Below are 20,972 nucleotides of genomic sequence, written 5' to 3' on the forward strand. Positions count from 1 at the left end.
AGAAAGCATATGCAAATAAGAAAATGATACTTATCTCGCTACTTATTTACTAAACAACATTTTAGCACATACATATGCACATTTTCTTTAAGTCTTGTGTCTCCCAAAAAAATATGCTATGCGAGTGTGTGTTCTTTTGCATACAGATTTAGACCGACTTAAATATTCTGATAAGAATCCATTCCATCCAGATAAGCAACAAATGTGTCAAGTATTTAAGGAGCAGCCTCTCACATATCGTACACAAGTTCATATTGAGTTGGCGCGAAGCGTAATTGCATTTATCGGATGTATGCACGAGAAGTAAACGCGAAAATTGTGTAGTGAAAGTGCATTGTCCTGTACCCTGCCCGCGCGCACACATCCACAAAATACAAGAGAGGAATGTAAAGGAAACGTGCTTGCATTTTATGTGAATACATACGTACATATCTATGTAAACTTTGAAGAATTACCAAAATGTCTACCACAACTACTGTTGCCGCTGAGCTGACGAGCAGATTGGCCACTACAACTGTCGCCTCCTTACCAGCTGGGCGTAGTTTTACATTCGGTACCGCGGATTATATTGTCTTCGTTTGCATGTTGGCTGCCTCAGCCGCAGTGGGTGTATATTTCGGATTCTTTTCAAAGTCCAAAAACACCACCGACGAGTACCTGATGGGCGGCAAGCGGATGAAAACTATACCGATTGCTATATCCTTAATCGCGAGGTCAGTTTTAAATGCATCCAATTGTTTATAATTTATTTGAATGTCTCATCTGGGAAATTAAAGCAATGGGAAGTTATGCCATGCTTTGTGTTCTATTTATTGAAAAAAAAAAATTAAAAACTTACTTACAGTCTGTGTCAGAAGAAAAGAACCGGTTTTGTTCTTGTAAATTTAAGATATATTTAGTTCTGCTTTTTGCTGCGTAATAGTCCCACTCAAGGGCTACAACGACAGTGCTAACTCAGGTTAGTGTCGTTCGAAAATTTCCCGTAAACGTAACCAAACAAAAATGAGTGAGAAGTACGCGAAGAGTTTTTATACCGCGGCTGCAAAAGTAATTAAAAAATCAAAAAAGTTTGTTGTGATGTGAAATCAGCGGTATAAGGTGTACAAAAATGTTGATGACTTTTCCGACCGCGGCTTGAAACGAGTGACGACAAAAAAGCAGGATAAAGTGATCGTCCAACTTTTTAAGCGGAACCCTTCTTGTGACTACGCCAAGCACGATCAGTTCTTGCTAAAAAGGGAATAGATGTGAATATCAACACCATCGAACGTCGACTGAAGGAGGCGAACATATCCTACCGTCCCACATCATCAAAACCGCTGCTCTCAGAAAAACACACTGAGAAACAACAAAACAAACGAATGGCGTCACAGTATTGGACTGGCCTTCCCAGTCCCCAGACGCCAACCGCGATTGAAATGTGTGAGAACTATGAAAACGCATCTTGTCGGAAGGCCAGTCCATAATTTATAACAACTCGTGCATCAAGTTCGCAAAATCTTGTCCTGTTTGTCGACGAGCTACGCAGAAAAGCTGGTTCAAAGCATGAAGAAGATGCCAGGCTATACTCGACAACGATGAGGACTACACAGCTTATTGAATAATTGCGACTCGTAGTTTTGTACATACTTTCATGTAAAAAATTTTAAATATATCTCTTTAATACTGCATGAATAATCGCGCTTCCTTTTTTCTGACACAGTCTGTATAATAAGATAACATAATAAAGAAACTTCCTGTTTTGGATAATCGCGCAAACCGCCGGTTACATTTAAAGTATTGAAAGCAATTTTGGTATTCGCAAATATTCAGAGAGCATTAGATGCTTGCCCAACGCAGGCTGGCTTTGCTTGATTGGCTTCGATAACTGTCAAAAATTAATAGCAAAATACTGAAATATATGAAATGCGAACAAATAGCAGCTTTGTTTGACGCGGCTGACGTACGACGAAATTTCAAATAGCTCAATGTTCTATTTGCCTCGCTTTTGACCGTTGGAATTGAAACTTTCGTCGTTGGCGTGATTGGCCTCTTATCTTGTACAAGATAAATTCGCAATATTTGTTATGCCGTTTGCTTTGGTGTGCAAATGTTGTTTTCCCTTTAGTGTAAAAACGTAGTGTAAAAAAACGAGTTAGTGCAGTGATATCGGGTGTTTTTTAAGAGCTTGAGACTTAAAACGATATTACAAAACCGAAATATTGTTGGAATGAATTTTTTTTATTATCCGGTAGATAATTTCATGGCATTTATTTTTTGAATAAAAAAATCTTCCGCAGCATCTTTCTCTCAAACACTCCAAGTGACGTCTCATCGGATGTTGTCATCGTGTGTGTTAGTTTTGTTACTCAATTGCCTCCGTTGTCCAAAGTAGTACTTGCTTGAAACCATCACCAACTATTTTTTAACTGAAAGAAAATGCCTAATATAATATTTCTTGTCAGACACCTTGAGGGTTCCATATACATTTTTCGCTGCACAAAATTTACAACATACAACAAAGCGCCTCCTACAACAACCCTTGTAAACGAATACGAGGGGTGCCTTTTGTATGTCGGGATTAGAGAACAAAAACAAATTTTAATCATCGAAAATCACTTTATTGTTTTTCAAAATATTCTCCATGAAGATCTATACACTTTTGCATGCGTTTGAACCAATTGTCGAAGCACTTTTGCCACTCGGAATGAGGTACCTCCAAAACATGCATTCTGAATGCCGCAACCGTTTCTTCAGGTGTCGAAAAACGTTGACCTCTCAGTTTGTTTTTTACGTACGGGAATAAAAAGAAGTCATTCGGTGCCAAGTCCGGACTATACGGCGGATGACCCATTAATTCGATGTTTTGGGTGCTCAAAAATGCAGTTGTTTGAGCCGATGTGTGAGAGCTCGCATTGTCCTGGTGAAGAGTGATCCGTCTTTGGCGATTGGTTTTCCTAATTTCTTGGAAGCCAACTGGCAAACAAATGGTTGTGTACCACTTAGAATTTACTGCTCTGCGTTGTTCTAGTGGTACGGTTGCAACATGTCCAATTTTTCCGAAAAAACAGGCGACTATTTCCTTGGAAGTGCTTCGAGCGCGAACAACTTTTGTTGGATTTGGCTCATCTTGAAACACCCATACAGTCGACTGCTGTTTACTTTCGGGCTCATACGCGTAAATCCATGATTCATCACCTGTCACGATGTCATAGACGTGCTTCGAAGCACTGCGATCGTATTTTTTGAGCATTTCCTTCGACCAATCGACACGAGCCTTTTTTTTTGCGATTGACAAATTGTGTGGGATCCAACGCGAACAAATTTTTTTGACAGTCAAATGTTTATGCAATATTGAATGTATGCTGGTCCCACTAATGCCTAAGATTGTCTCAATCTTGCGATAGGTCACATGACGATCTTGCAATATCAGTTCGCACACAGCATCAATGATTTTCGGAACAACAACTGATTTTGGACGACCTTCACGAAATTCGTCTTGGAGTGAACTACGACCACGATTGAATTCACCATACCAACGATAAACACTGGTCCTTGATGGAGCTTCATCGCCCAAAAATGAATTAATTTCATCCATGCAATGTTGCTGAGTTAATCCACGTCGAAAGTTGTAAAAAATAATCGCACGAAAATGTTCACGATTTAATTCCATTTTTGGACCGAGATTAATATTTTAAGTTACTGTAAACAACGCAAATAGCGCTGGTATTTCAAAACGTTCTGAGTACGTAAAAGCCAAAAAATGTCAAACTTTGCGATACAGCTGTCAGTTGCCAGATTGCAACACCAGGGTTGCCAAATCACGAAATATAAAAGGCCCCCTCGTACCACCTCTCCAAACAAATCACTTTCAATTTATGTACCCAATATTTTCAACTTCTAAATTCTCTAAGCAATTTGCCTACTGCTTAATGTTTTCTCTTTGCAGTCAATTATCAGCTTTTTCCATAACATCAGTTCCAGCCGAAAGTTATGCATTTGGAGTCAATCAGATTTTCTTTATTATTTCCATGTTTGTGGTAATTCCAGTGATCTGCTACGTCATTACGCCAGTGTTCTACGAAAACAATATCTCCAACTGCTATGAGGTAATTTCTATATATAGAGAAATATTAGATAAAACTAATAAAAATATGTTTAAAAAATATTTGGCCCAATATAAATTTGTTCTACTAACCCTTGTCCGAGTCAGGACCATTCACAGAAAAACGTCTAATAAAACTTCAACCAAAACACGCATGACACTTCCCTTTTTAGAAACTAGTTGATAGTTGCTCTCACTTAATGGGGACTTATAAATTCAATGGTGTCCCCCGTTTTGGCAAATTGGCCCCACTTTTTGAGATAACGGATAGGATCCAAAAAATAATTTACAGTACATTTAAAGGGTTTTTTTTTTATTTTTTAGCAAATTTGTTTGAATTTTAACTTATTTGTGTTTTAGTTATAAAGCCATTGAAATTACACACAGACCTTTTTTAATATGATTTATTCCTGAAAATCATCAAGATCGGTTTTGTTTAACATAAAGCTCCCATAGAACTGATTGCTCAAATGAGAGGTCGTTACCTTGAGATCGGCGGCCGCCGTAGCCGAATGGGTTGGTTCGAATCTCCCTGCATTAAACATCAAATGATAGAAACAATTTTTTCTAATAGCTGCAGCCCCCTCCGATTGTATTTCTAATGAAAAAGCTGCTCATAAAAAAAATTAATCCATTATTTCCCGGTAAATGGCTGTAGCGGAGCCTCTGGATGTTTATTCGCGGCACTATGTCTCATACAGCTCACTGTTCCATCGCCTACGACACTCGCCGACGCATAATGGGGATTTCTCGACACATTTTGTTCATAAATCCTAGAGAAGGCAATTATTGACCGATTTTAATAATTTTTTCTTAAAATGCTCGTAAATGATTTTGGAGAAAATTGTCTAGGCACGAATTTAATTTTTTCTTTATTGCATCACACACTACACATTACATTTACAACCTTTGTAAAAAATTCAGAAAAACTTTAAAAATAAGAAATTGTGTGTATTCAAATTCGGTTTGGCATTTTTTATTGTAGCTCTAATCAACGGTAATACATCCCGGCACGTACGCAAATTTCTGCTACCCCTTAACTACCTAAAAACTTAAAAACCAATTTTTTTCAAGGACAAACCTAGAATATTCACCAGAAAATTTGCAAAAAATTTATACATACGTTTTTGGGGTTGCGTCGCCAATGTGCAAAGGTTTAAAAATCTTCCGCAGAATCTTTCTCTCGAATACTCCAAGGGATGCCTCATCCTAAGCATCGTGTTTGTTGTTCTATTTTAGTTTTGAAACCCTATTTTCTTATTTTTTTGTTTTGCAATTACATACCTACACTTATTTTTAATACAATAAATAATGTAAACTTATATGTTTCCTTTTCAGTATTTGGAAAAACGGTACAACAAACTCACTTGCCAACTCGTCACGTGTACATTTATTTTAAATGCTTTTCTACTGCTGCCCGTTATCATTTTCATTCCTGCAATGGCTTTTGCACAAGGTAAGCAAAAACCAGCCAATCCTCCTTATATACCTACTTACATATATCTACATATGTAAGCACTTTTAATATGCTTTTGTTTTTGAGGTATACAACTTTTTTCAAATAAAGAAACTACTCTACCGAGCCTTATCTTACAGATTACCTCAAATTACGTTAAATATCGCATAAAAATGCCCAATTTCCATGTTTGTAATTGTAGTTGTATCAAAGCTGATAAAGTCTATTTCAAAATGGAGTTAACTCAACGTTACTGTTCCTACAAAAAATGTTTTTTTAACAGTCATAGCCGTACGACAAATGTAAAAATTGTTTATAACATACTTTCAAGCGCAACCATAACCGCATCCAAAGAATGCTAAATAATTATGCTAAAATATTTAACGCTTGCGGCTTAAAATGTAGGTGACAAAATTGTCTTTCAGAAAACCTATCTTATGTCGATATAAAAAAATTTTTTGTTCCAGAAAAAAATTAAGAAACTTTGATAATTTAGTAAAAAACATCAAAAATGCCTTTTTTTAACTTTCAACAGCTGTTTTGCGAAAACTACGACTTCCATTGACACGATTTATATATTGCCATGTAGGTTATACCTTCTGCTCAAATATGAACGAGACGTTATCAATAAAACGGTCCGCGGATGATATATGGCAAAAATAAATTTTTTGTTTTTTGGTAGGACTGTTATAAGCTTACATGGCAAATTTCAGCGTGATATGTCACATAGTTTGTTTTCTGTGCTACTGTAAACAAGTCAAGCTCGAGTGTGGTCTTCGAATTCTCTTTTATGACTTCAATTGTCTCAAAATGTTTTCCACGGAGCGGCAACGTGAGCTTGGGAAACAGGAAAAAGTCACATGGAGCCATATCAGGCGAATACGGTGCTTGCGGAACGATATTAACATTATTTTTGTTCAAATAATCGCGAACAAGACGTGATGTGTGAGCTGGTGCATTATCGTGATGCAAGAACCATGACTTGTTGTCCCACAATTCCTTCCTTTTAAGACGAATGTTCTCGCGCAAACGCTTTAAAACGTCTAAATAATATTCAACCGATGTACGGCCCTCTTTGAACGATTTGTACCACTGGAAAACACGTGCACGCGATAGAGCAGAGTCCCCATAGGTTGTCTGCAACATTTTTAAGGCGTCTGAAGCCGAAATTTTGTTGGAATAACAAAATTTCAAACAAATTCTTTGTTCAACTTGAATTTCCATCGTTAAATTCGAAGAACACACTCGAGCTTGACTTGCTTACAGTAGCACAGAAAACAAACTATGTGACATATCACGCTGAAATTTGCCATGTAAGCTTATAACAGTCCTACCACAAAACAAAAAATTTATTTTTTAAATTTATTTTATTGATACCGTCTCGTTCATATTTGAGCAGAAGGTATGTGTGCCTTTCGAAATTTATGCACTTCAAAGAAATGGCGCGCACTGTTTTCGAGATTGCAGGTAATAACTGCACTATTGCCCAAAAAAAAGGTTTTTTGGGAATATCTCGGAAACCGTTCTTTGAAAAAAAATTTGGTTTCAGCGACCTCAAATTAGTCTAAAAAGCGCTTTTTGGTCGAGGACCATTTTTGAAAGTGAAAATTCGTAAACTAGTGTAATAGTTCTTCAGCCGTCATAGCAGCTTCCAAAATATCGATTTGCTGTTGCCTACGTAGCAATCTACCTTTTCGAGTATTATCGTTAGCGCGCTTTTCTGCCACGTTCATACGTGTGTGCTGCTAGCTACTTGCTCTCGAACGCTCCGAAGCGCCCGCGCGCCCTTTAATTGTTGAATAACTCGAAAAGTTTTTGTCGGATTTACTTCAAATTTTCACACAATACTTTTAAAATATTACAGTTTAACTACCCCTAACCCCTTAAAAAACTATAGGTCCCTCCATTTTGTGGAAAAACATCAAGACGCACGCCACAAGTAGAAGTAGGAGCTCAGCCAAACACCCAAAAAGGGTGTAAACATCTACAAACATACATACATACTACATAGATAAAGTATATACACAAACGAAGTTCGTTTAAAAAATCCGTGCAAAGTCGGAGAGATGGCACAAGAACACACACAAAGTTTCAGGCAGATCGGTATATTTCTTTGTGTTTAGCATTCGTTTGAAATGAGGAAGTCGAGTGATTTTCCTTTTCCAACACGATAACGCACCAGCTCACGCCTCCGCAGTTGTGGTCGCAAAATTAATGGAAATAGCGTTCGAACTCGTTTCACATCCCCCTATTCTCCAGACTTGGCTCCCTCTGATACCTCGGACTACTATTTGTTCCACAATTTGAAGAAACGGCTGGGGGAAAAACGATTTTATCCAAACGAAGAGGTGATTGCAGAAATGAATGGCTATTTTTCAGACTTGGACAAATTGTATTATTCGGATGGGATCAACAAACTAGAACAGATTTGGACGAAGTGTATGTGCCTAAAAGGAGACTAACTCGGAAAAAAAGGTTTATCCTTCTTGTCTCTTCTTAATTGACGCGATAACCACTTACGCGTTTTTTTTTTACCGAATTTAACAAGGTGCGCCAGTCGTTTGTTTCTCGTGCTAGCCGACGCCAGGTTGAACACGCCGAGTGAAGCCAAGTCGTTCTCCACCTGATCTTTCTAACGCAGAGGAGACCTTCTTCTTCCTTTGCTACCCCCAGCTGAAACCGCAGCGAATACTTTCAAAGCGGGAGCGTTTGTATCCATTCGGACGTCATGACACAGCCAGCTCATATAAAATTCATAAAAAAGGTTTACCTCAAACAATTAAGTAATTTTTTACGCGGTCTTTTCAAACGACCCTGCTTGAAAATGATGGACGGAGTAGGTGCAGGGATTTATTGCGCAGAGCTGGACATCAGGTGGCCAACTAAGCTCCCTGACCATTGCAGTATTTTTCAAGCAGAAGTCTTTGTGGTAGGAAAGGCTACAGAAATGGCACTAGCAAGGACATCGAGAACTCCAACATAAATATATACGTTGACAGTCAAGCGGCATTAAAAGAAATAAACTCATATGAAATTTCATCTAAAAACGTTCTAAGCACCAGGGAATCCATAAAAGAAGACATATGGTTACACATCTATTGGGTACCCGAACATAAGGGGATTGCAGGAAACGAAATTGTAGATGAGATTGGCAAAAGCGCTGTTTACATTCAATTCGAACAAGAAAACGACATACTGAAACCTTTAAATACACAAAAACATCGCTGTGGAGATGAAACCACGGATAGACAGGAGGTGGAATAATCCAGCCACTTGTAAACCCGCGAAAATTATGTGTACTCAGAATGCAGATAAATACGTCCGATTCGTCCTAGGCCTGTCTACTATCGTAGATATAGGGTAAATTCAGAAACGCATTATAAATGCGCAGAAATTGCAGCGCTGGCAACACTGCCAATGTGACAAGTGATGCAATTGATAGATTTGTTGACGATTTGCAAAAAGATTTGTTGCATTTATGAACGCGTTTTACACTAAAATGGAAGTATTATTGAGTTTAGTTGTTGACGATATATTTGAAGTAAAAAGTGATAGTTTTTTGCTAAATTTAAGAAAAAAAAGACGTGTAAAGCTAAAAAGAAGATCACATATAGTAAGATGTTCATTAAAACGAAAAATTCCCAAAAATAAATCTTGTTTTCCTAGTCGCTAATGCTTTTTAATTTATTGTGATTGTAATTCATTACTTTTCCAATTTTCACAAAAAACAAAAAAAAAAAAAATCTTTTTTTGAAACAATTAGAAAATTTTCGCTGCGCGATTTGCCCGTCTATTTTCAAATCTTTATTCACTTTTTTTATTTCTTCCGCCACCTTATTCCACAAAACACTCTTTTTCCTCCTCCCTGAAGCAAATTCACTTTCCATGCTCAGTCGGACTCTGAGAAGCAACTTTACTTCCGATGTACTTAGATAATCGCTAAAATCAAGAAAAATGTAATAAAATATTGTTTTAATAACGTATATTTAATATATCTTTGCATTAAAAGCTAAAAAAATTAGTTTTATACTCACTTTTCATCAGACATCATATTAGCGTAATCAGCGGCAGTATTAAAATTTTTCCTGCAAATAATGAGTAGAGTAGAATGGGGTAAGATAGGTATGGGGGCACAATAGGTAGGTGGGGTTTTCGTCGCACTGTTTTTGCAGAGGTCACTCGTCTTATGTGAATTGAATACGTGGTGGGGAACAACGTTCGCGACTGTCATTTCGGCCGTCACCATTGATTAGTTATCCTAGTTCTGGCGTCGTTTAGTTTTTTGTGAGCTTTTCTCCGACATAGCATTTTTTTTATTCTACGGTGCAGTGCATTTAATGTATGTAAATATTTGTCAGGTGAGTTTTATTTTACGTAGAAAATAATGCTGAACACGAATAATGTGTTAGTTTTTTGATATTTTTGTTTTAAAAAAAAATATCGACACTAACATAAAACATGTGCTTGGGGGCACTATAGGTCAGCCGTCTGGGGGCATTATAGGTCACTACTGTTAATTGAATAAAATAAATTTTTATTGTTTTTGCAGCAAAATGGTGCGTAATTATGTGCGAAAAACGCCGAAACGAAATGAAGAGGATGTAAAAAACGCAATCGCGGCAGTCCGAGATGGCGCTAGTGTTCGATCAGCCTCTAAACAATTTAAAATTCCGTTCGAAACATTACGTGCTCGCGTGATGAATTAAAGAAAAATTCCTAACTTTTATAACATGTGCAGTGTTCATACTCTATAAATAAAAGTTAAAACGTTAATTTCCATGCCATGTACATTGTTCTTTTCCTCTCACACATAGTGACCTATCGTACCCCCCGATTTTGAAAATATCGAAAAAAAGTACCTTTGTCTTATTGAATGCAGCTTCCAAAAAATATTTAGCCAAACATAAGTCAGTATAACCAAAATGTTAGCAGATAAATAACCTTTCAAAATCTTGCTTATTTTTCAAAATCAATGCAAAAACACCGTAGCAAGAGCTCTCCAAAAAAAATGACCTATCTTACCCCATTCTACTCTAACGTTTGATACAAAAATGGCGTTTTGGAACGCGATGCATTTGCAGTACTGCCATATTTGCATTTCTGAACGCATTGCCAACACTGCAAAAGTACGTTGCGCATTATAATGCGTTTCTGAATATACCCATACTGACATGCCACAATTTGTTAGCGGCACACACATACAAGATGGGAATTGCAAACAATGATAGCTGCAGATTTTGCAATGAACTAGAAGAGAGAGAAACTCTAGAACACCTTCTATGTTCCTGCCCTGCATTAGCTAGAACCCGAATGAAATGCTTAGGAGCTCTACAATACGAGAGGTTAGAATGTCTCTCGGGGTTAGAGCTTCAGAGCTTATTTAGATTAGCAAAAGACGCATGCTTATTACAAGCAGTCTACTATAAAGAAACGTAAGGGTCAAGATCCATCTACCACTAAGGACCAATAGGTCTATGTGATAGCTTTCAGCCAGCCAGGTCAATGTAACCTAACCTTTCAAACTACCCTCGTATATAAAAGGCAAGCCAAACTGTTTGCCAGTTTATCTTAAATTTTTTTTTTCTTATTTTATATTCTATACATTTAAAATGTATGTTGTATGTTGTATAAAATTAAAAATTATTTTTATTTACAGTGACTGGCATAAATATTCACATAGTCAATGCAGTTGTATGCTCAATTTGTGTTTTCTACACGATGCTGGTAAGTCAGATCGCATAAATCCAATTTCAAATTTTGAAATTTTCATTTTCTTTTACAACTACTCACGCAGGGTGGCATCAAAGCTGTTGTATGGACTGATGTGCTGCAAGGTGGCATCATGCTTTCGTCTGTGGTGTTGGTGGGCATTTTGGGTACTTTTAAGACAGGAGGTCTGGGTAAAGTTTTTGAATATGCGTCAGATGGTGGGCGTATGGACTTAAAGTAAGTATAATAATATCCGTTCTAGAAATTAGGTAAACAGTTTTTGCATCTAGTTTCTTGCTGTGAGATTTAGCTTTTATACGATTTTTAATGAAGAATGTAATATTTGCGCTACTTGCTAGAGGGTGTTAACTTTTTTCAATTAGTCAACAAAAACTTATATCCGCATATAACGAATTCCTTGCAGTTTCTCTCTGGATCCACGCACGCGCATCACATTCTGGAATTCCTTTATTTGTGGCGCTATGATGTGGGTGGGCCATATTGGTCTAAATCAAAGTTGTGTTCAACGAATCGTTTCTTTGCCTTCCTTGAAGCATGCCCAAAGGTACGAGTAGTTCATGTAAACATTTAAAGTGCACTTTAAAGTTAGTAATATAAATTTGAAATTATGCATACATTGCAGAGCTCTTTGGTTAACCGGCATTGGCTTTATTGTTGTGATGACTTTAAATTGTTTCATCGGCATTGTGATGTACGCTTACTATCATAGTTGTGATCCAATCAAAGCAGGTGTAAGTACAACCGAGCAAATACCCAATCATACTAACATATTTAATTGGAAACTAACTGAGTACCGCCCACTGATTATTCTACCCTTAGTTAGTCAACAAACTGGATAGAATGATGCCATTCTTTGTGCAAGATATTATGGGCCACCTGTTGGGTATGCCTGGCCTTTTCATTTCCTGTGTCTTCAGCGCTGCGCTCAGCTCGATGTCTGCCATGTTGAATTCTTTAGCTGGTGTTGTGTATTTCGATTATATTAAACCGCGCATCAAGAAGTACCACACGGAGGAGCGCGCCAATTTCACAATGAAGGTCATTATTGTGGCAATGGGCTGCTATTGTGTAGCTGGTGGCGTGGTAGTGGAGCGTTTCGATTCAATGTTGCAACTCGTAATTACGATTACCGGTATCAATACCGGCTCTGTAGTAGGTGTTTTCCTACTGGGTATGCTAGTGCCCCGCACCAATGGCAAGGTGAGTGAGTTTTAGCGCACTCCGAAGCATGAAAATCATCCGAATTGTTTTTCTTTCTTGTCAAAGGTAGCCGCTGCTTCGATTATTTTCAGTATTTTGGGAATGTTTTGGATCATTATGAATGGTCAAGTGCGTGCTAAGGAGGGTGCCATACATTATGCGCCATTACCCACAAGCATTGAAGGATGTGCGTCGCAAAATCTACAGGTGGTGGTGAAATCAATGTAAGTATACTTTTCCATTTCTGTCAATTAAAGAAAGTCGTATACTAGATTTTTATAGAATTCGTATTCTGAAAACAAAAAGCAATGATTTTCTACGGAGCAACTAAATAGCCCTTGGGAAGTGAGCTAATGGTGAGAGGTCGACCCTTATAAGTTAATTATAAAGTAGAGTAAATTTTAAGTATTTGATACTTTGCAGCTTCTATTCACCAAGAGGTGAAAACAAATTTGTATATTAGTTTGAGGGAAATAAATCTACTATTTTCTCGCAAGGATGATAGATACCAGGTTTGCTCGTTAGGTATGGTGAAAAAAAAATTTTTGAGGGGAACTTTGGATTCTACGTCATTTGTTTTGTGTTTCACTAAGTTCAAGCTAAATTTTGTGAGTAGCTGGTTCCCTCCGAAGTTTCCCTCAGGATAGCTGGTGCATTTAAAATTTATGTAAGACGATCTTATCTGGTAAAGCGAATGTTTAGAGGCCTTAGAGTCGAAGCGATTTTAATCTATTCTCAAACTTTAAATGGGTAAGAAGCTCACATTTCTTGATATGAAGGTTGAGGTTATGATATAATGAGCACAGTGGGCCACTTTTGGTAAGCAGAACTGGCGCTGTGGGATGAACCAAACGTTATGTAACGGTGCCTAAATTTCACTAAGCTAAAGCTAAATTTTGTGAAACACAAAACGAATGACGTCAGCATACCTGTCAAATTCGCTTAGAGTCGAATAACGGTCTGCTAGGTAGAACACCTCTAAAAATATGTTCACCATAATTTTCTCGGTAGATGGCTGTAGTGATTGGTATCACGGAAAGTATTGATCAAACAATTTAAAGTATACGCCGTTGCCAAGAGGGCATTTCACGCTAAAAAAAATATTTTGCTGTTTTTTGTTTGTTCCGTTCAGTTGTTAGTTACAGAGTGTTAACAATCGATGTCAAAAATTCGACAGATTTTACAGTTTTTCTTTGATAAAGACAAACAAGTAAGCCAGTGGCAGGCCGCTGAAATTGTGAACGGTGTTCATGATGTCGATACTATAACAATTTTGGTTTCGCCGATTCCGTTCAGGCATTTTTGATGTTAAAGAAGTGGACGTATTAGTAGTCGTAGCATCGTTCAGGAGCCAAATATCGGCCATAAAACAGCAGAAACTTTAGCTGAGTTTTTATGAGGAGCTTTTTCATGGCAGAAATACCTTTGGAGGCTTGACATTATCTGCCTAGGAGCGACAGCCATTATATAAAACTTTTTCAATTGGTTTTTTCTCCCCACACTGGGTGTCGAAACCTGTGCAGTTCCGGATGGTAGTCATATATCAACTCATTCGGCTATGGCGATCGCCACTTATGGCACGACCGGTATTCAGGTTAAGGGACTAAATCGGCTCTTCATTGTTCTTCAGCTCTCTTTTGCTCTAAAAAGTAGCTATCATGTCTAAGCTGGATAGCTTACAGATAAGATAGCTACTTATATCCAGCTTAGATAACTACTTTCTGGTACTATCAGCAGAAGAAAGCTGAAGGACAATGAATTACCACAATTAACACCCAATGTTTCAAAAATGCAATGTTTCATGATATTGTGTGAATTATTGGTTTATTCCGATAGAATAAACTCTTTGCAGACAGACTCCGGAGTCGCATGGAAAATTTATTTTATCTTCACTTTTCAGTTCTCGAGAAGGGATTTATTAGTTTATTGACTCATCTGCTGTTTTTTTACTTGAAATATTTCAACACCTGTCACAGTAATTTAAACGAAGTTTTTTCTTTTTTATCCCTCTTTTATGATGTTCAGCTATTTTTAGTGTGTAGAACAAAGCGTGCTCACACTCATGATTCAATAATAAATAAATAAATAAAAAATAATTTTCGTCAGCCCAAGATGTATTAAATATTTTTGGAGATGCCCTAGCTCAGCTCGATTCATCTCAATGAAGATTTTTATTGGTATTTAATGAACTCAAACACAATTTTTATGAACTATGTAGGTGATTACACATTCCAATAGACCAACATATTACTCATCATTCGCACATTATTCTCAGCCTATTTTTCATGCGCCTATTCCTGCTGTAAACCTTGCTACAGACTTCATATTATAATAACTAAATTTATTATATTTTAGCGATTATTGATCAAGAGATGGCAACTAAAGTTTTCTTGCTGATCGGTGCGATCTAAAGCAGTTTCAAAAGGGTCTTATCTTCGAACTGACTCATCTGCCACCTTTATCACTATTGACAACATTTGTTTTTTGGTATCTGCTTCTAGAAAAGTCAAACAAGTCAGTATTGACTGTTCAACAGATTAATAATGTTTACAAATCATTAAAGCAATGATTGGTTTATCAAAATTGTAGATGATTATAGAGCACTACGCAAATTTCGATAATGACGAGATGCCATTGAATTATTTTCTTAGGAGTATGTCAAGTCACAAGTCATATTAGTTATAAATTATATATCAACAAAAACACCCTCACTACGATAACAGTTAGATAAAGATTGCCAACGGTCATTGAAAACTCCGATAAAAGCCAGACTAACTCGTTTCCTTCGAAGTATTGAATTACTGCCGTAAATTATATGCTAAAAACATTTTATACGATATATCCAACACACTTAGTAATAATAATTATTTTTACCATCTAATACTTTCATCTTGATTTTGCCTCTCCCTTCTCGTCCTAACAGCTATACCACGAATAACATCGATGTACAAAAGTTCGCTCAACACACCGAGATGCCAAAGGTTACCACAGCTTTCGGCAGCAATCGCGAATTCTCCATTTATGAGATATCCTTCTATTGGTACAAAGTTATTGGAGTTCTACTCGTTTGGATATTGGCCATTCCTCTTAGCTACATTTGGCGCCGTGATGAAGAGGAAAAACTTAATCCCCATCTTTACGCGCCCTTTGTACAACGCCTTTTAAAAGGACGCACGCCGCTAGAAATGGAAGAGTTCCCGTTGAAAACACCAATTCCAATGGAAGAGAAGGAAAATAATGATGGAACAACCATTTCAATGCCAGAGAAATAGGCAAATGAAGGACTTGTGGATAGGATATTTAAAAATAAAATAACTAGAAAATTTTAAGAAATATTAGGCAAATATCGAATTTCAGTATTAATAAAATAATTTCATTCAACGCAGAGACGACCTTCTCTTTCCGCTTCCACGACCATTTAAGCCACATTTAGCAACAGATTCAAGAGAACGCACTAATAGAGCAGTAATCCTTAAAAAAGTAGTATTTGATGTGTTCAGCACACCGGCCTAGGATGTGTTTTGCAATGTTCCTACAGCAACAACAAGCTTATGGCTAGCTAGTTGTGCAGGGACAAGCATTGATGCAATATAATTCATATACCCAAATGGTCATGGCAGCGTATCTCCTTTGTCTATCGCATTCCTTGTACCGCTCGGAAAAATGTAAAACTATTTGAACATTTTTCTTGAAATTTCTCTTTTTTACAAATGAAATCACTGCTGCGTTGTGAATTAAAAAGATCCGTTATATAACTCTGATATTTTAACTAAAAAAGTGAAAAATATTAAATGTAACGTAAGTAGCGAGTTAGATAGTTCATTCAATAACTAATAATTAATTTGAGTTTCTTTCAAAGATGGGTCTTGCGCAGCATTGCATAATTGCAAAAAAAAATCGTACAAATTTATCGCTGAGTCACTTGGATGGTTAATATTAGTACGTGAGTGGTTTTTACAAAATATTTTTTTAAAGTTAGGGATGGGCAAGGCCTAAACTCCAATGGAAACCTTTGGGGAGATTTAAAAAAAAAAGAATCGGGAAGGAAACATTCAAAAATAAGAAGGATTTATAGCAAAAACGCCAAAGAACTATGGTATTGCACTTCCACAGAAGCCTGCCGTAGGATTATCAATTCTATGCCACATCGAATACAAAATGTCGTTGATAGTCATGGCGGATGCAGTGCTTATTGATTAAACTTTGTTAATTTAAACTGTTTTTTTAATAAAATCACTAAGTTATTTTGTATCGCATCTACTTCTATTTCAAGCCTATTTTAATGATCACATGAATATTTTATTTTTGTTCCCATTGTCACGCGTTTAAGTCTTAAAAGGTCCTTGAATTTTTATTAATATTTGTTCTGCTAATCTATGAAATAAAAACCATGTACAACTGAATATCTGCTATCGTTAATTTAAAAACTTGCATTTTCCGTGTACCTATTTTAATGGCCACCCTACAAGACAGTGCTGAGTACTTTCGCCAAAAATTCCAACACATTATATATTACAATACAATACATTCGCAAAAAAAAATTTTAAATAATTTTATCATTCCTCAACCCCAACAACCTTATCCTTCCAATCCTTACTCCCGCTCAAAAGTCAGCGCATTACTTGCATTGTGGCTGCTAAAACAAGCAAGAAACAAAGAAAAAGACACAGTTACCCTTTGCATCAGTGGCGCCAGCAAGAGAAAGGGGGCAGCCGCGGTAATAGCGCAGACACACTAAATTTAGCGAAGTCCTCTACCATCTGTGTGATCCTTCTGCCGGAAAAATGTGACACACATATGGCGCTATAAACACTAAGAAGGCGTTGTTCCTAAGCAACGACAGGTGGGTATTCCCACTATTTAGAACTGGTAGCGGCAGGCTAATTACCTACACTGTCAAAAAGCAAAATAGATTAATGAAACAAACGCAGGGCCTTGTCGAAGCCCTATGCTCCCGAGTGGAGTGAACAAGGCAAAAAAAATTAAATGCGCATTCAGAATGGCATATACAACATTTTTTAATGGGGAAATCAAATATTTCATTTGATTTTCCTTTCCCCTTATCGGTGTGAATTCTATATATCTTTTACCAATAGCGATTTCATATAAGTGAAAAATATATCTACTGTACTTTAAACGGCAAAGCAACTCATTTGTATGCTTATAATGTGGCTGCTCTGAAAAAAGTACTAGTGTGAAATTTTGTAAATGTTTGTTGTAAGGTCGTCATAGCCGAATGAGTAGATGATTGGCTAAAATGCGTGAGTTCTAATCTCCGTGGAAGAAACACCGAATTGATATGAAAGAGTTTTCTAACGAATAAAACAATATTAATTTTGTATATTTCTAAATAAAACATTTTATGATAACGAAAATTAGGAATTTTTGTCATCAGTGCTGATAACTTTTTAACGGAAATGAGTAGTTTTTGTTTGTTTGTTTGTTAACAGTAATAGTAGCCCCGCCAGTGTCGGGAATATCACCGGTCGTCTTCATGTAGCTCATCTAGAGGTAGGCTCAGGAAACATGCTGTTTCGACAGGATGGGTCCAGAGGGAGAGGGGTGTTAGATGAGTCGGTTTTAGGGGGCATGTGAAAAGGTGGTTAGTGTCGTGCGGGGTGCCTTCACATGCCGGACATATCGCACCCTAAATACAAAAGGGTCGCAACTCAAAATTTTCCACACTCGAGCTTGACTTGTTTACAGTAGCACAGAAAACAAACTATGTGACATATCACGCTGAAATTTGCCATGTAAGCTTATAACAGTCCTACCAAAAACCAAAAAATTTATTTTTGCCATATGTCATCCGCGGACCGTTTTATTGATAACGTCTCGTTCATATTTGAGCAGAAGGAACATTTTGAGTTGTGACCCTTTTGTATTTAGGGTGCGATATGTTTGGTATGTCGGGGTCGATTCTGGATAAGTATGAGTTACAATATTCAGAACGTAATTGTGCCAGTGTTACACGTGTCTCACGAGGAAGCTGGAGCTCTTCATCTGCTATGTTGTTGTTGTTGTTGTTATAGCAGCATAAACATTCCCCATACTAACATATGGGGAATGCTGCTGGAGTGACACTCCTTGGCCGGATATAAATCCGGGTAGTTGCGGTGACGTAGAACCGACTGTCGTGAAAACGCTTCATCTGCTATAGGTGGTGGTGGTTGGACTCCGATTACGGCATTCACAGGACGGGAGCTTAAGAAGGTGGTGACGGTCTCCCGGTGAATGTCGTTTATTGACTGTCTAAACACTGTCAGGTCCAGTAGATTTCGGTCACTTTTGTTCTGCATTTCGTCAGCGTAGTTTAAGAGATGTCTCCTGACGTGCCTGGAAGGCGGCTCAGGCTCAAGCAGGTGTCTGCAGGGGTGAAACCTACGGTAACATCCCAGCAGGAACTGCTTGCTGAGCAGTTTGTTATGCTAAATTACTGGAAGCATTTGTGCCTCGTTGTGTAGGTGTTGAACCGGGGACATCAGGAGGCAACCGGTCGCTCTCCCAATGGCAGTATTTTGGCATGTCTGTAGCTTGATCCATTGCGTGTCACTAGTTCCAGGCGACCAGACAGGCGCTGCATAGTTCAGAACCGGCCGACCAATTGCCTTAAGGGGTTATACGCAGTTATGAAACAAATAAAAGACGGGTTGTCAAGGATTTATCTTGAAGAAACTTCAGAATATTTTAATTTGAAAATTTTTGGCGGTTATAAAAGCATCCTTCAAGAACGTAACAAAATTTTTTATTTATGAAAATGTTGATTATAGAGCGCGCTGCAGGCGATTTCTGGAACCTCCTTTAAAAAAAGACGATTTACGGTGTACATCGTAACTCAGGATTGGATTATCTGAAATCAAAAAACCAAACAAATTTTGTTAATATATTAGATTATCTAGTAATTAATCGTTCGGCTAATCAAAATAGTGAATTTTCACAAAATGGCAGCTTTTAAAAGAAATGATTTCGATTTTTACGTTAAAATTTGGCCGTAAATTGATTATAAAATGGAAAATAAGTATCAGATTTACAAAAGGAACGATTAATTACTAGAAAATGTATCTTTAAAGATTGAGTTAAAACGGTTGACCGATCAAACAAGCCGTTTTCGAGATATCGTGTACACAGACTTGAAAAATGCCGTTTTGAAAAAAACACGTTTAAAGTTTCAATACCTACCTTAAAACGTGCCGAGGCATCTCTACATATTTAGGTATAACTCCGAAAGTATTGCTTAGATCTACTTCAAATTTCGTGCGTATACTTTTGAATATATGTACATTACAAAAATGCAATAAAAAATCGATTTTTTTGAAAGTCATAACTGCGTATAACCCCTTAAATGTCGATAGCAACAGTTCTTTGTCTTTGCCCCAAGTGCTGCCGGCAAGCGATTTGAGGACTTGTTGCGGACCTTTGTCATCAATGCTGATTACTTTTTCACGATTTTAACGAAAATGAGTAGTTTGGCCCATCAGTGCTGCTTACTTGTTGAGAACAAAAATGAGAAGTTTGATTACACAGGCCTGCGAAATTTAACTTTTTTCAGTTTCTAGAATGGCTGTACTTGTTTCTTGTAGTTTTTTATGCGCTGAAAACGAATCTGACCTTCAAAATGCTCCATCACGTCAGGATTTTTGGTAAATGAAGCCTAAAAGGTAAAAAAATGGCCATTTTAGCCATTTTTGATAATTTTTTTTGGGATAGAAAATTTTTTTTTTCAATTTTCGACGAAAAGGTCGCATAGTACAACTCTTTAGCTTTAAAACCCATTTTTTAAAATTATTGTACGATTTTTTAAAAAAAAGTTATGACATTTTGAAATTAACAGTTTCAGTTACGTATACGTTGGGTATAACGTCTAATGGCCATTTTTTGACCTTTTAGGCTTCATTTACCAAAAATCCTGACGTGATGGAGCATTTTGAAGGTCAGATTCGTTTTCAGCGCATAAAAAACTACAAGAAACAAGTACAGCCATTCTAGAAACTCACCCTCGCAGGACTGTGTTATTAGTGCTGAGAAATTTGTGATGACAACAATGAGGAGCTTAGTTGTCAGCAGTTTTTAAATTGTAAGAATAAAATGATTAGTTGCCTTGCCTTTTAGGACATAGTAGATATATTTCTCAGTTATAAGAAATTGCTATTGGTAAAAGAAAGATAGAATATCACACCGACAAGGGGAAACTATCACAACTTTCCCATGGTTAGTGATGATGATAATATGAGTGTTTATATGATAGTCAGCTGTCTTGTAGGGCATGTGCATATATATGTATGTAAATTTTTCTGAAATACTGTACCAAGGAGTTATCCTCAAGAACTTTCGGCCAGTTTACTAACGGAATTAAGTTTAATTGTACTTATTTCATAAATTTAACGCAGCTGTTGCTTTTGTCTCTTTTGTATATATTTAAATTCTTTATTTACAAAAGAAAGAAATGTATATATAGTGTATATGTATAATTAAATTGTACAGATATCTTAAATGATAGGTTTG

At 37.1% G+C, this 20,972-nt stretch overlaps 1 protein-coding gene across 1 annotated transcript; it reads left to right on the plus strand.

Annotated features, from left to right (window-relative positions):
* Window positions 1–259: 259 nt before the first annotated feature.
* On the plus strand, window positions 260–16,801 carry LOC128865804 (sodium-coupled monocarboxylate transporter 1). Its single transcript, XM_054106164.1, has 10 exons — window positions 260–713; window positions 3,929–4,088; window positions 5,423–5,540; window positions 11,197–11,264; window positions 11,335–11,486; window positions 11,674–11,814; window positions 11,893–12,001; window positions 12,090–12,470; window positions 12,537–12,694; window positions 15,394–16,801. Exons 1-10 carry the CDS (start codon window positions 460–462, stop codon window positions 15,740–15,742), a joined length of 1,890 nt encoding a protein of 629 aa, XP_053962139.1. The 5' UTR covers window positions 260–459; the 3' UTR covers window positions 15,743–16,801.
* The last annotated feature ends 4,171 nt before the right edge of the window (window positions 16,802–20,972 follow it).

The sequence above is a fragment of the Anastrepha ludens genome, chromosome 2 (assembly GCF_028408465.1).
Source record: "Anastrepha ludens isolate Willacy chromosome 2, idAnaLude1.1, whole genome shotgun sequence".
Lineage (NCBI taxonomy): Eukaryota > Metazoa > Arthropoda > Insecta > Diptera > Tephritidae > Anastrepha > Anastrepha ludens.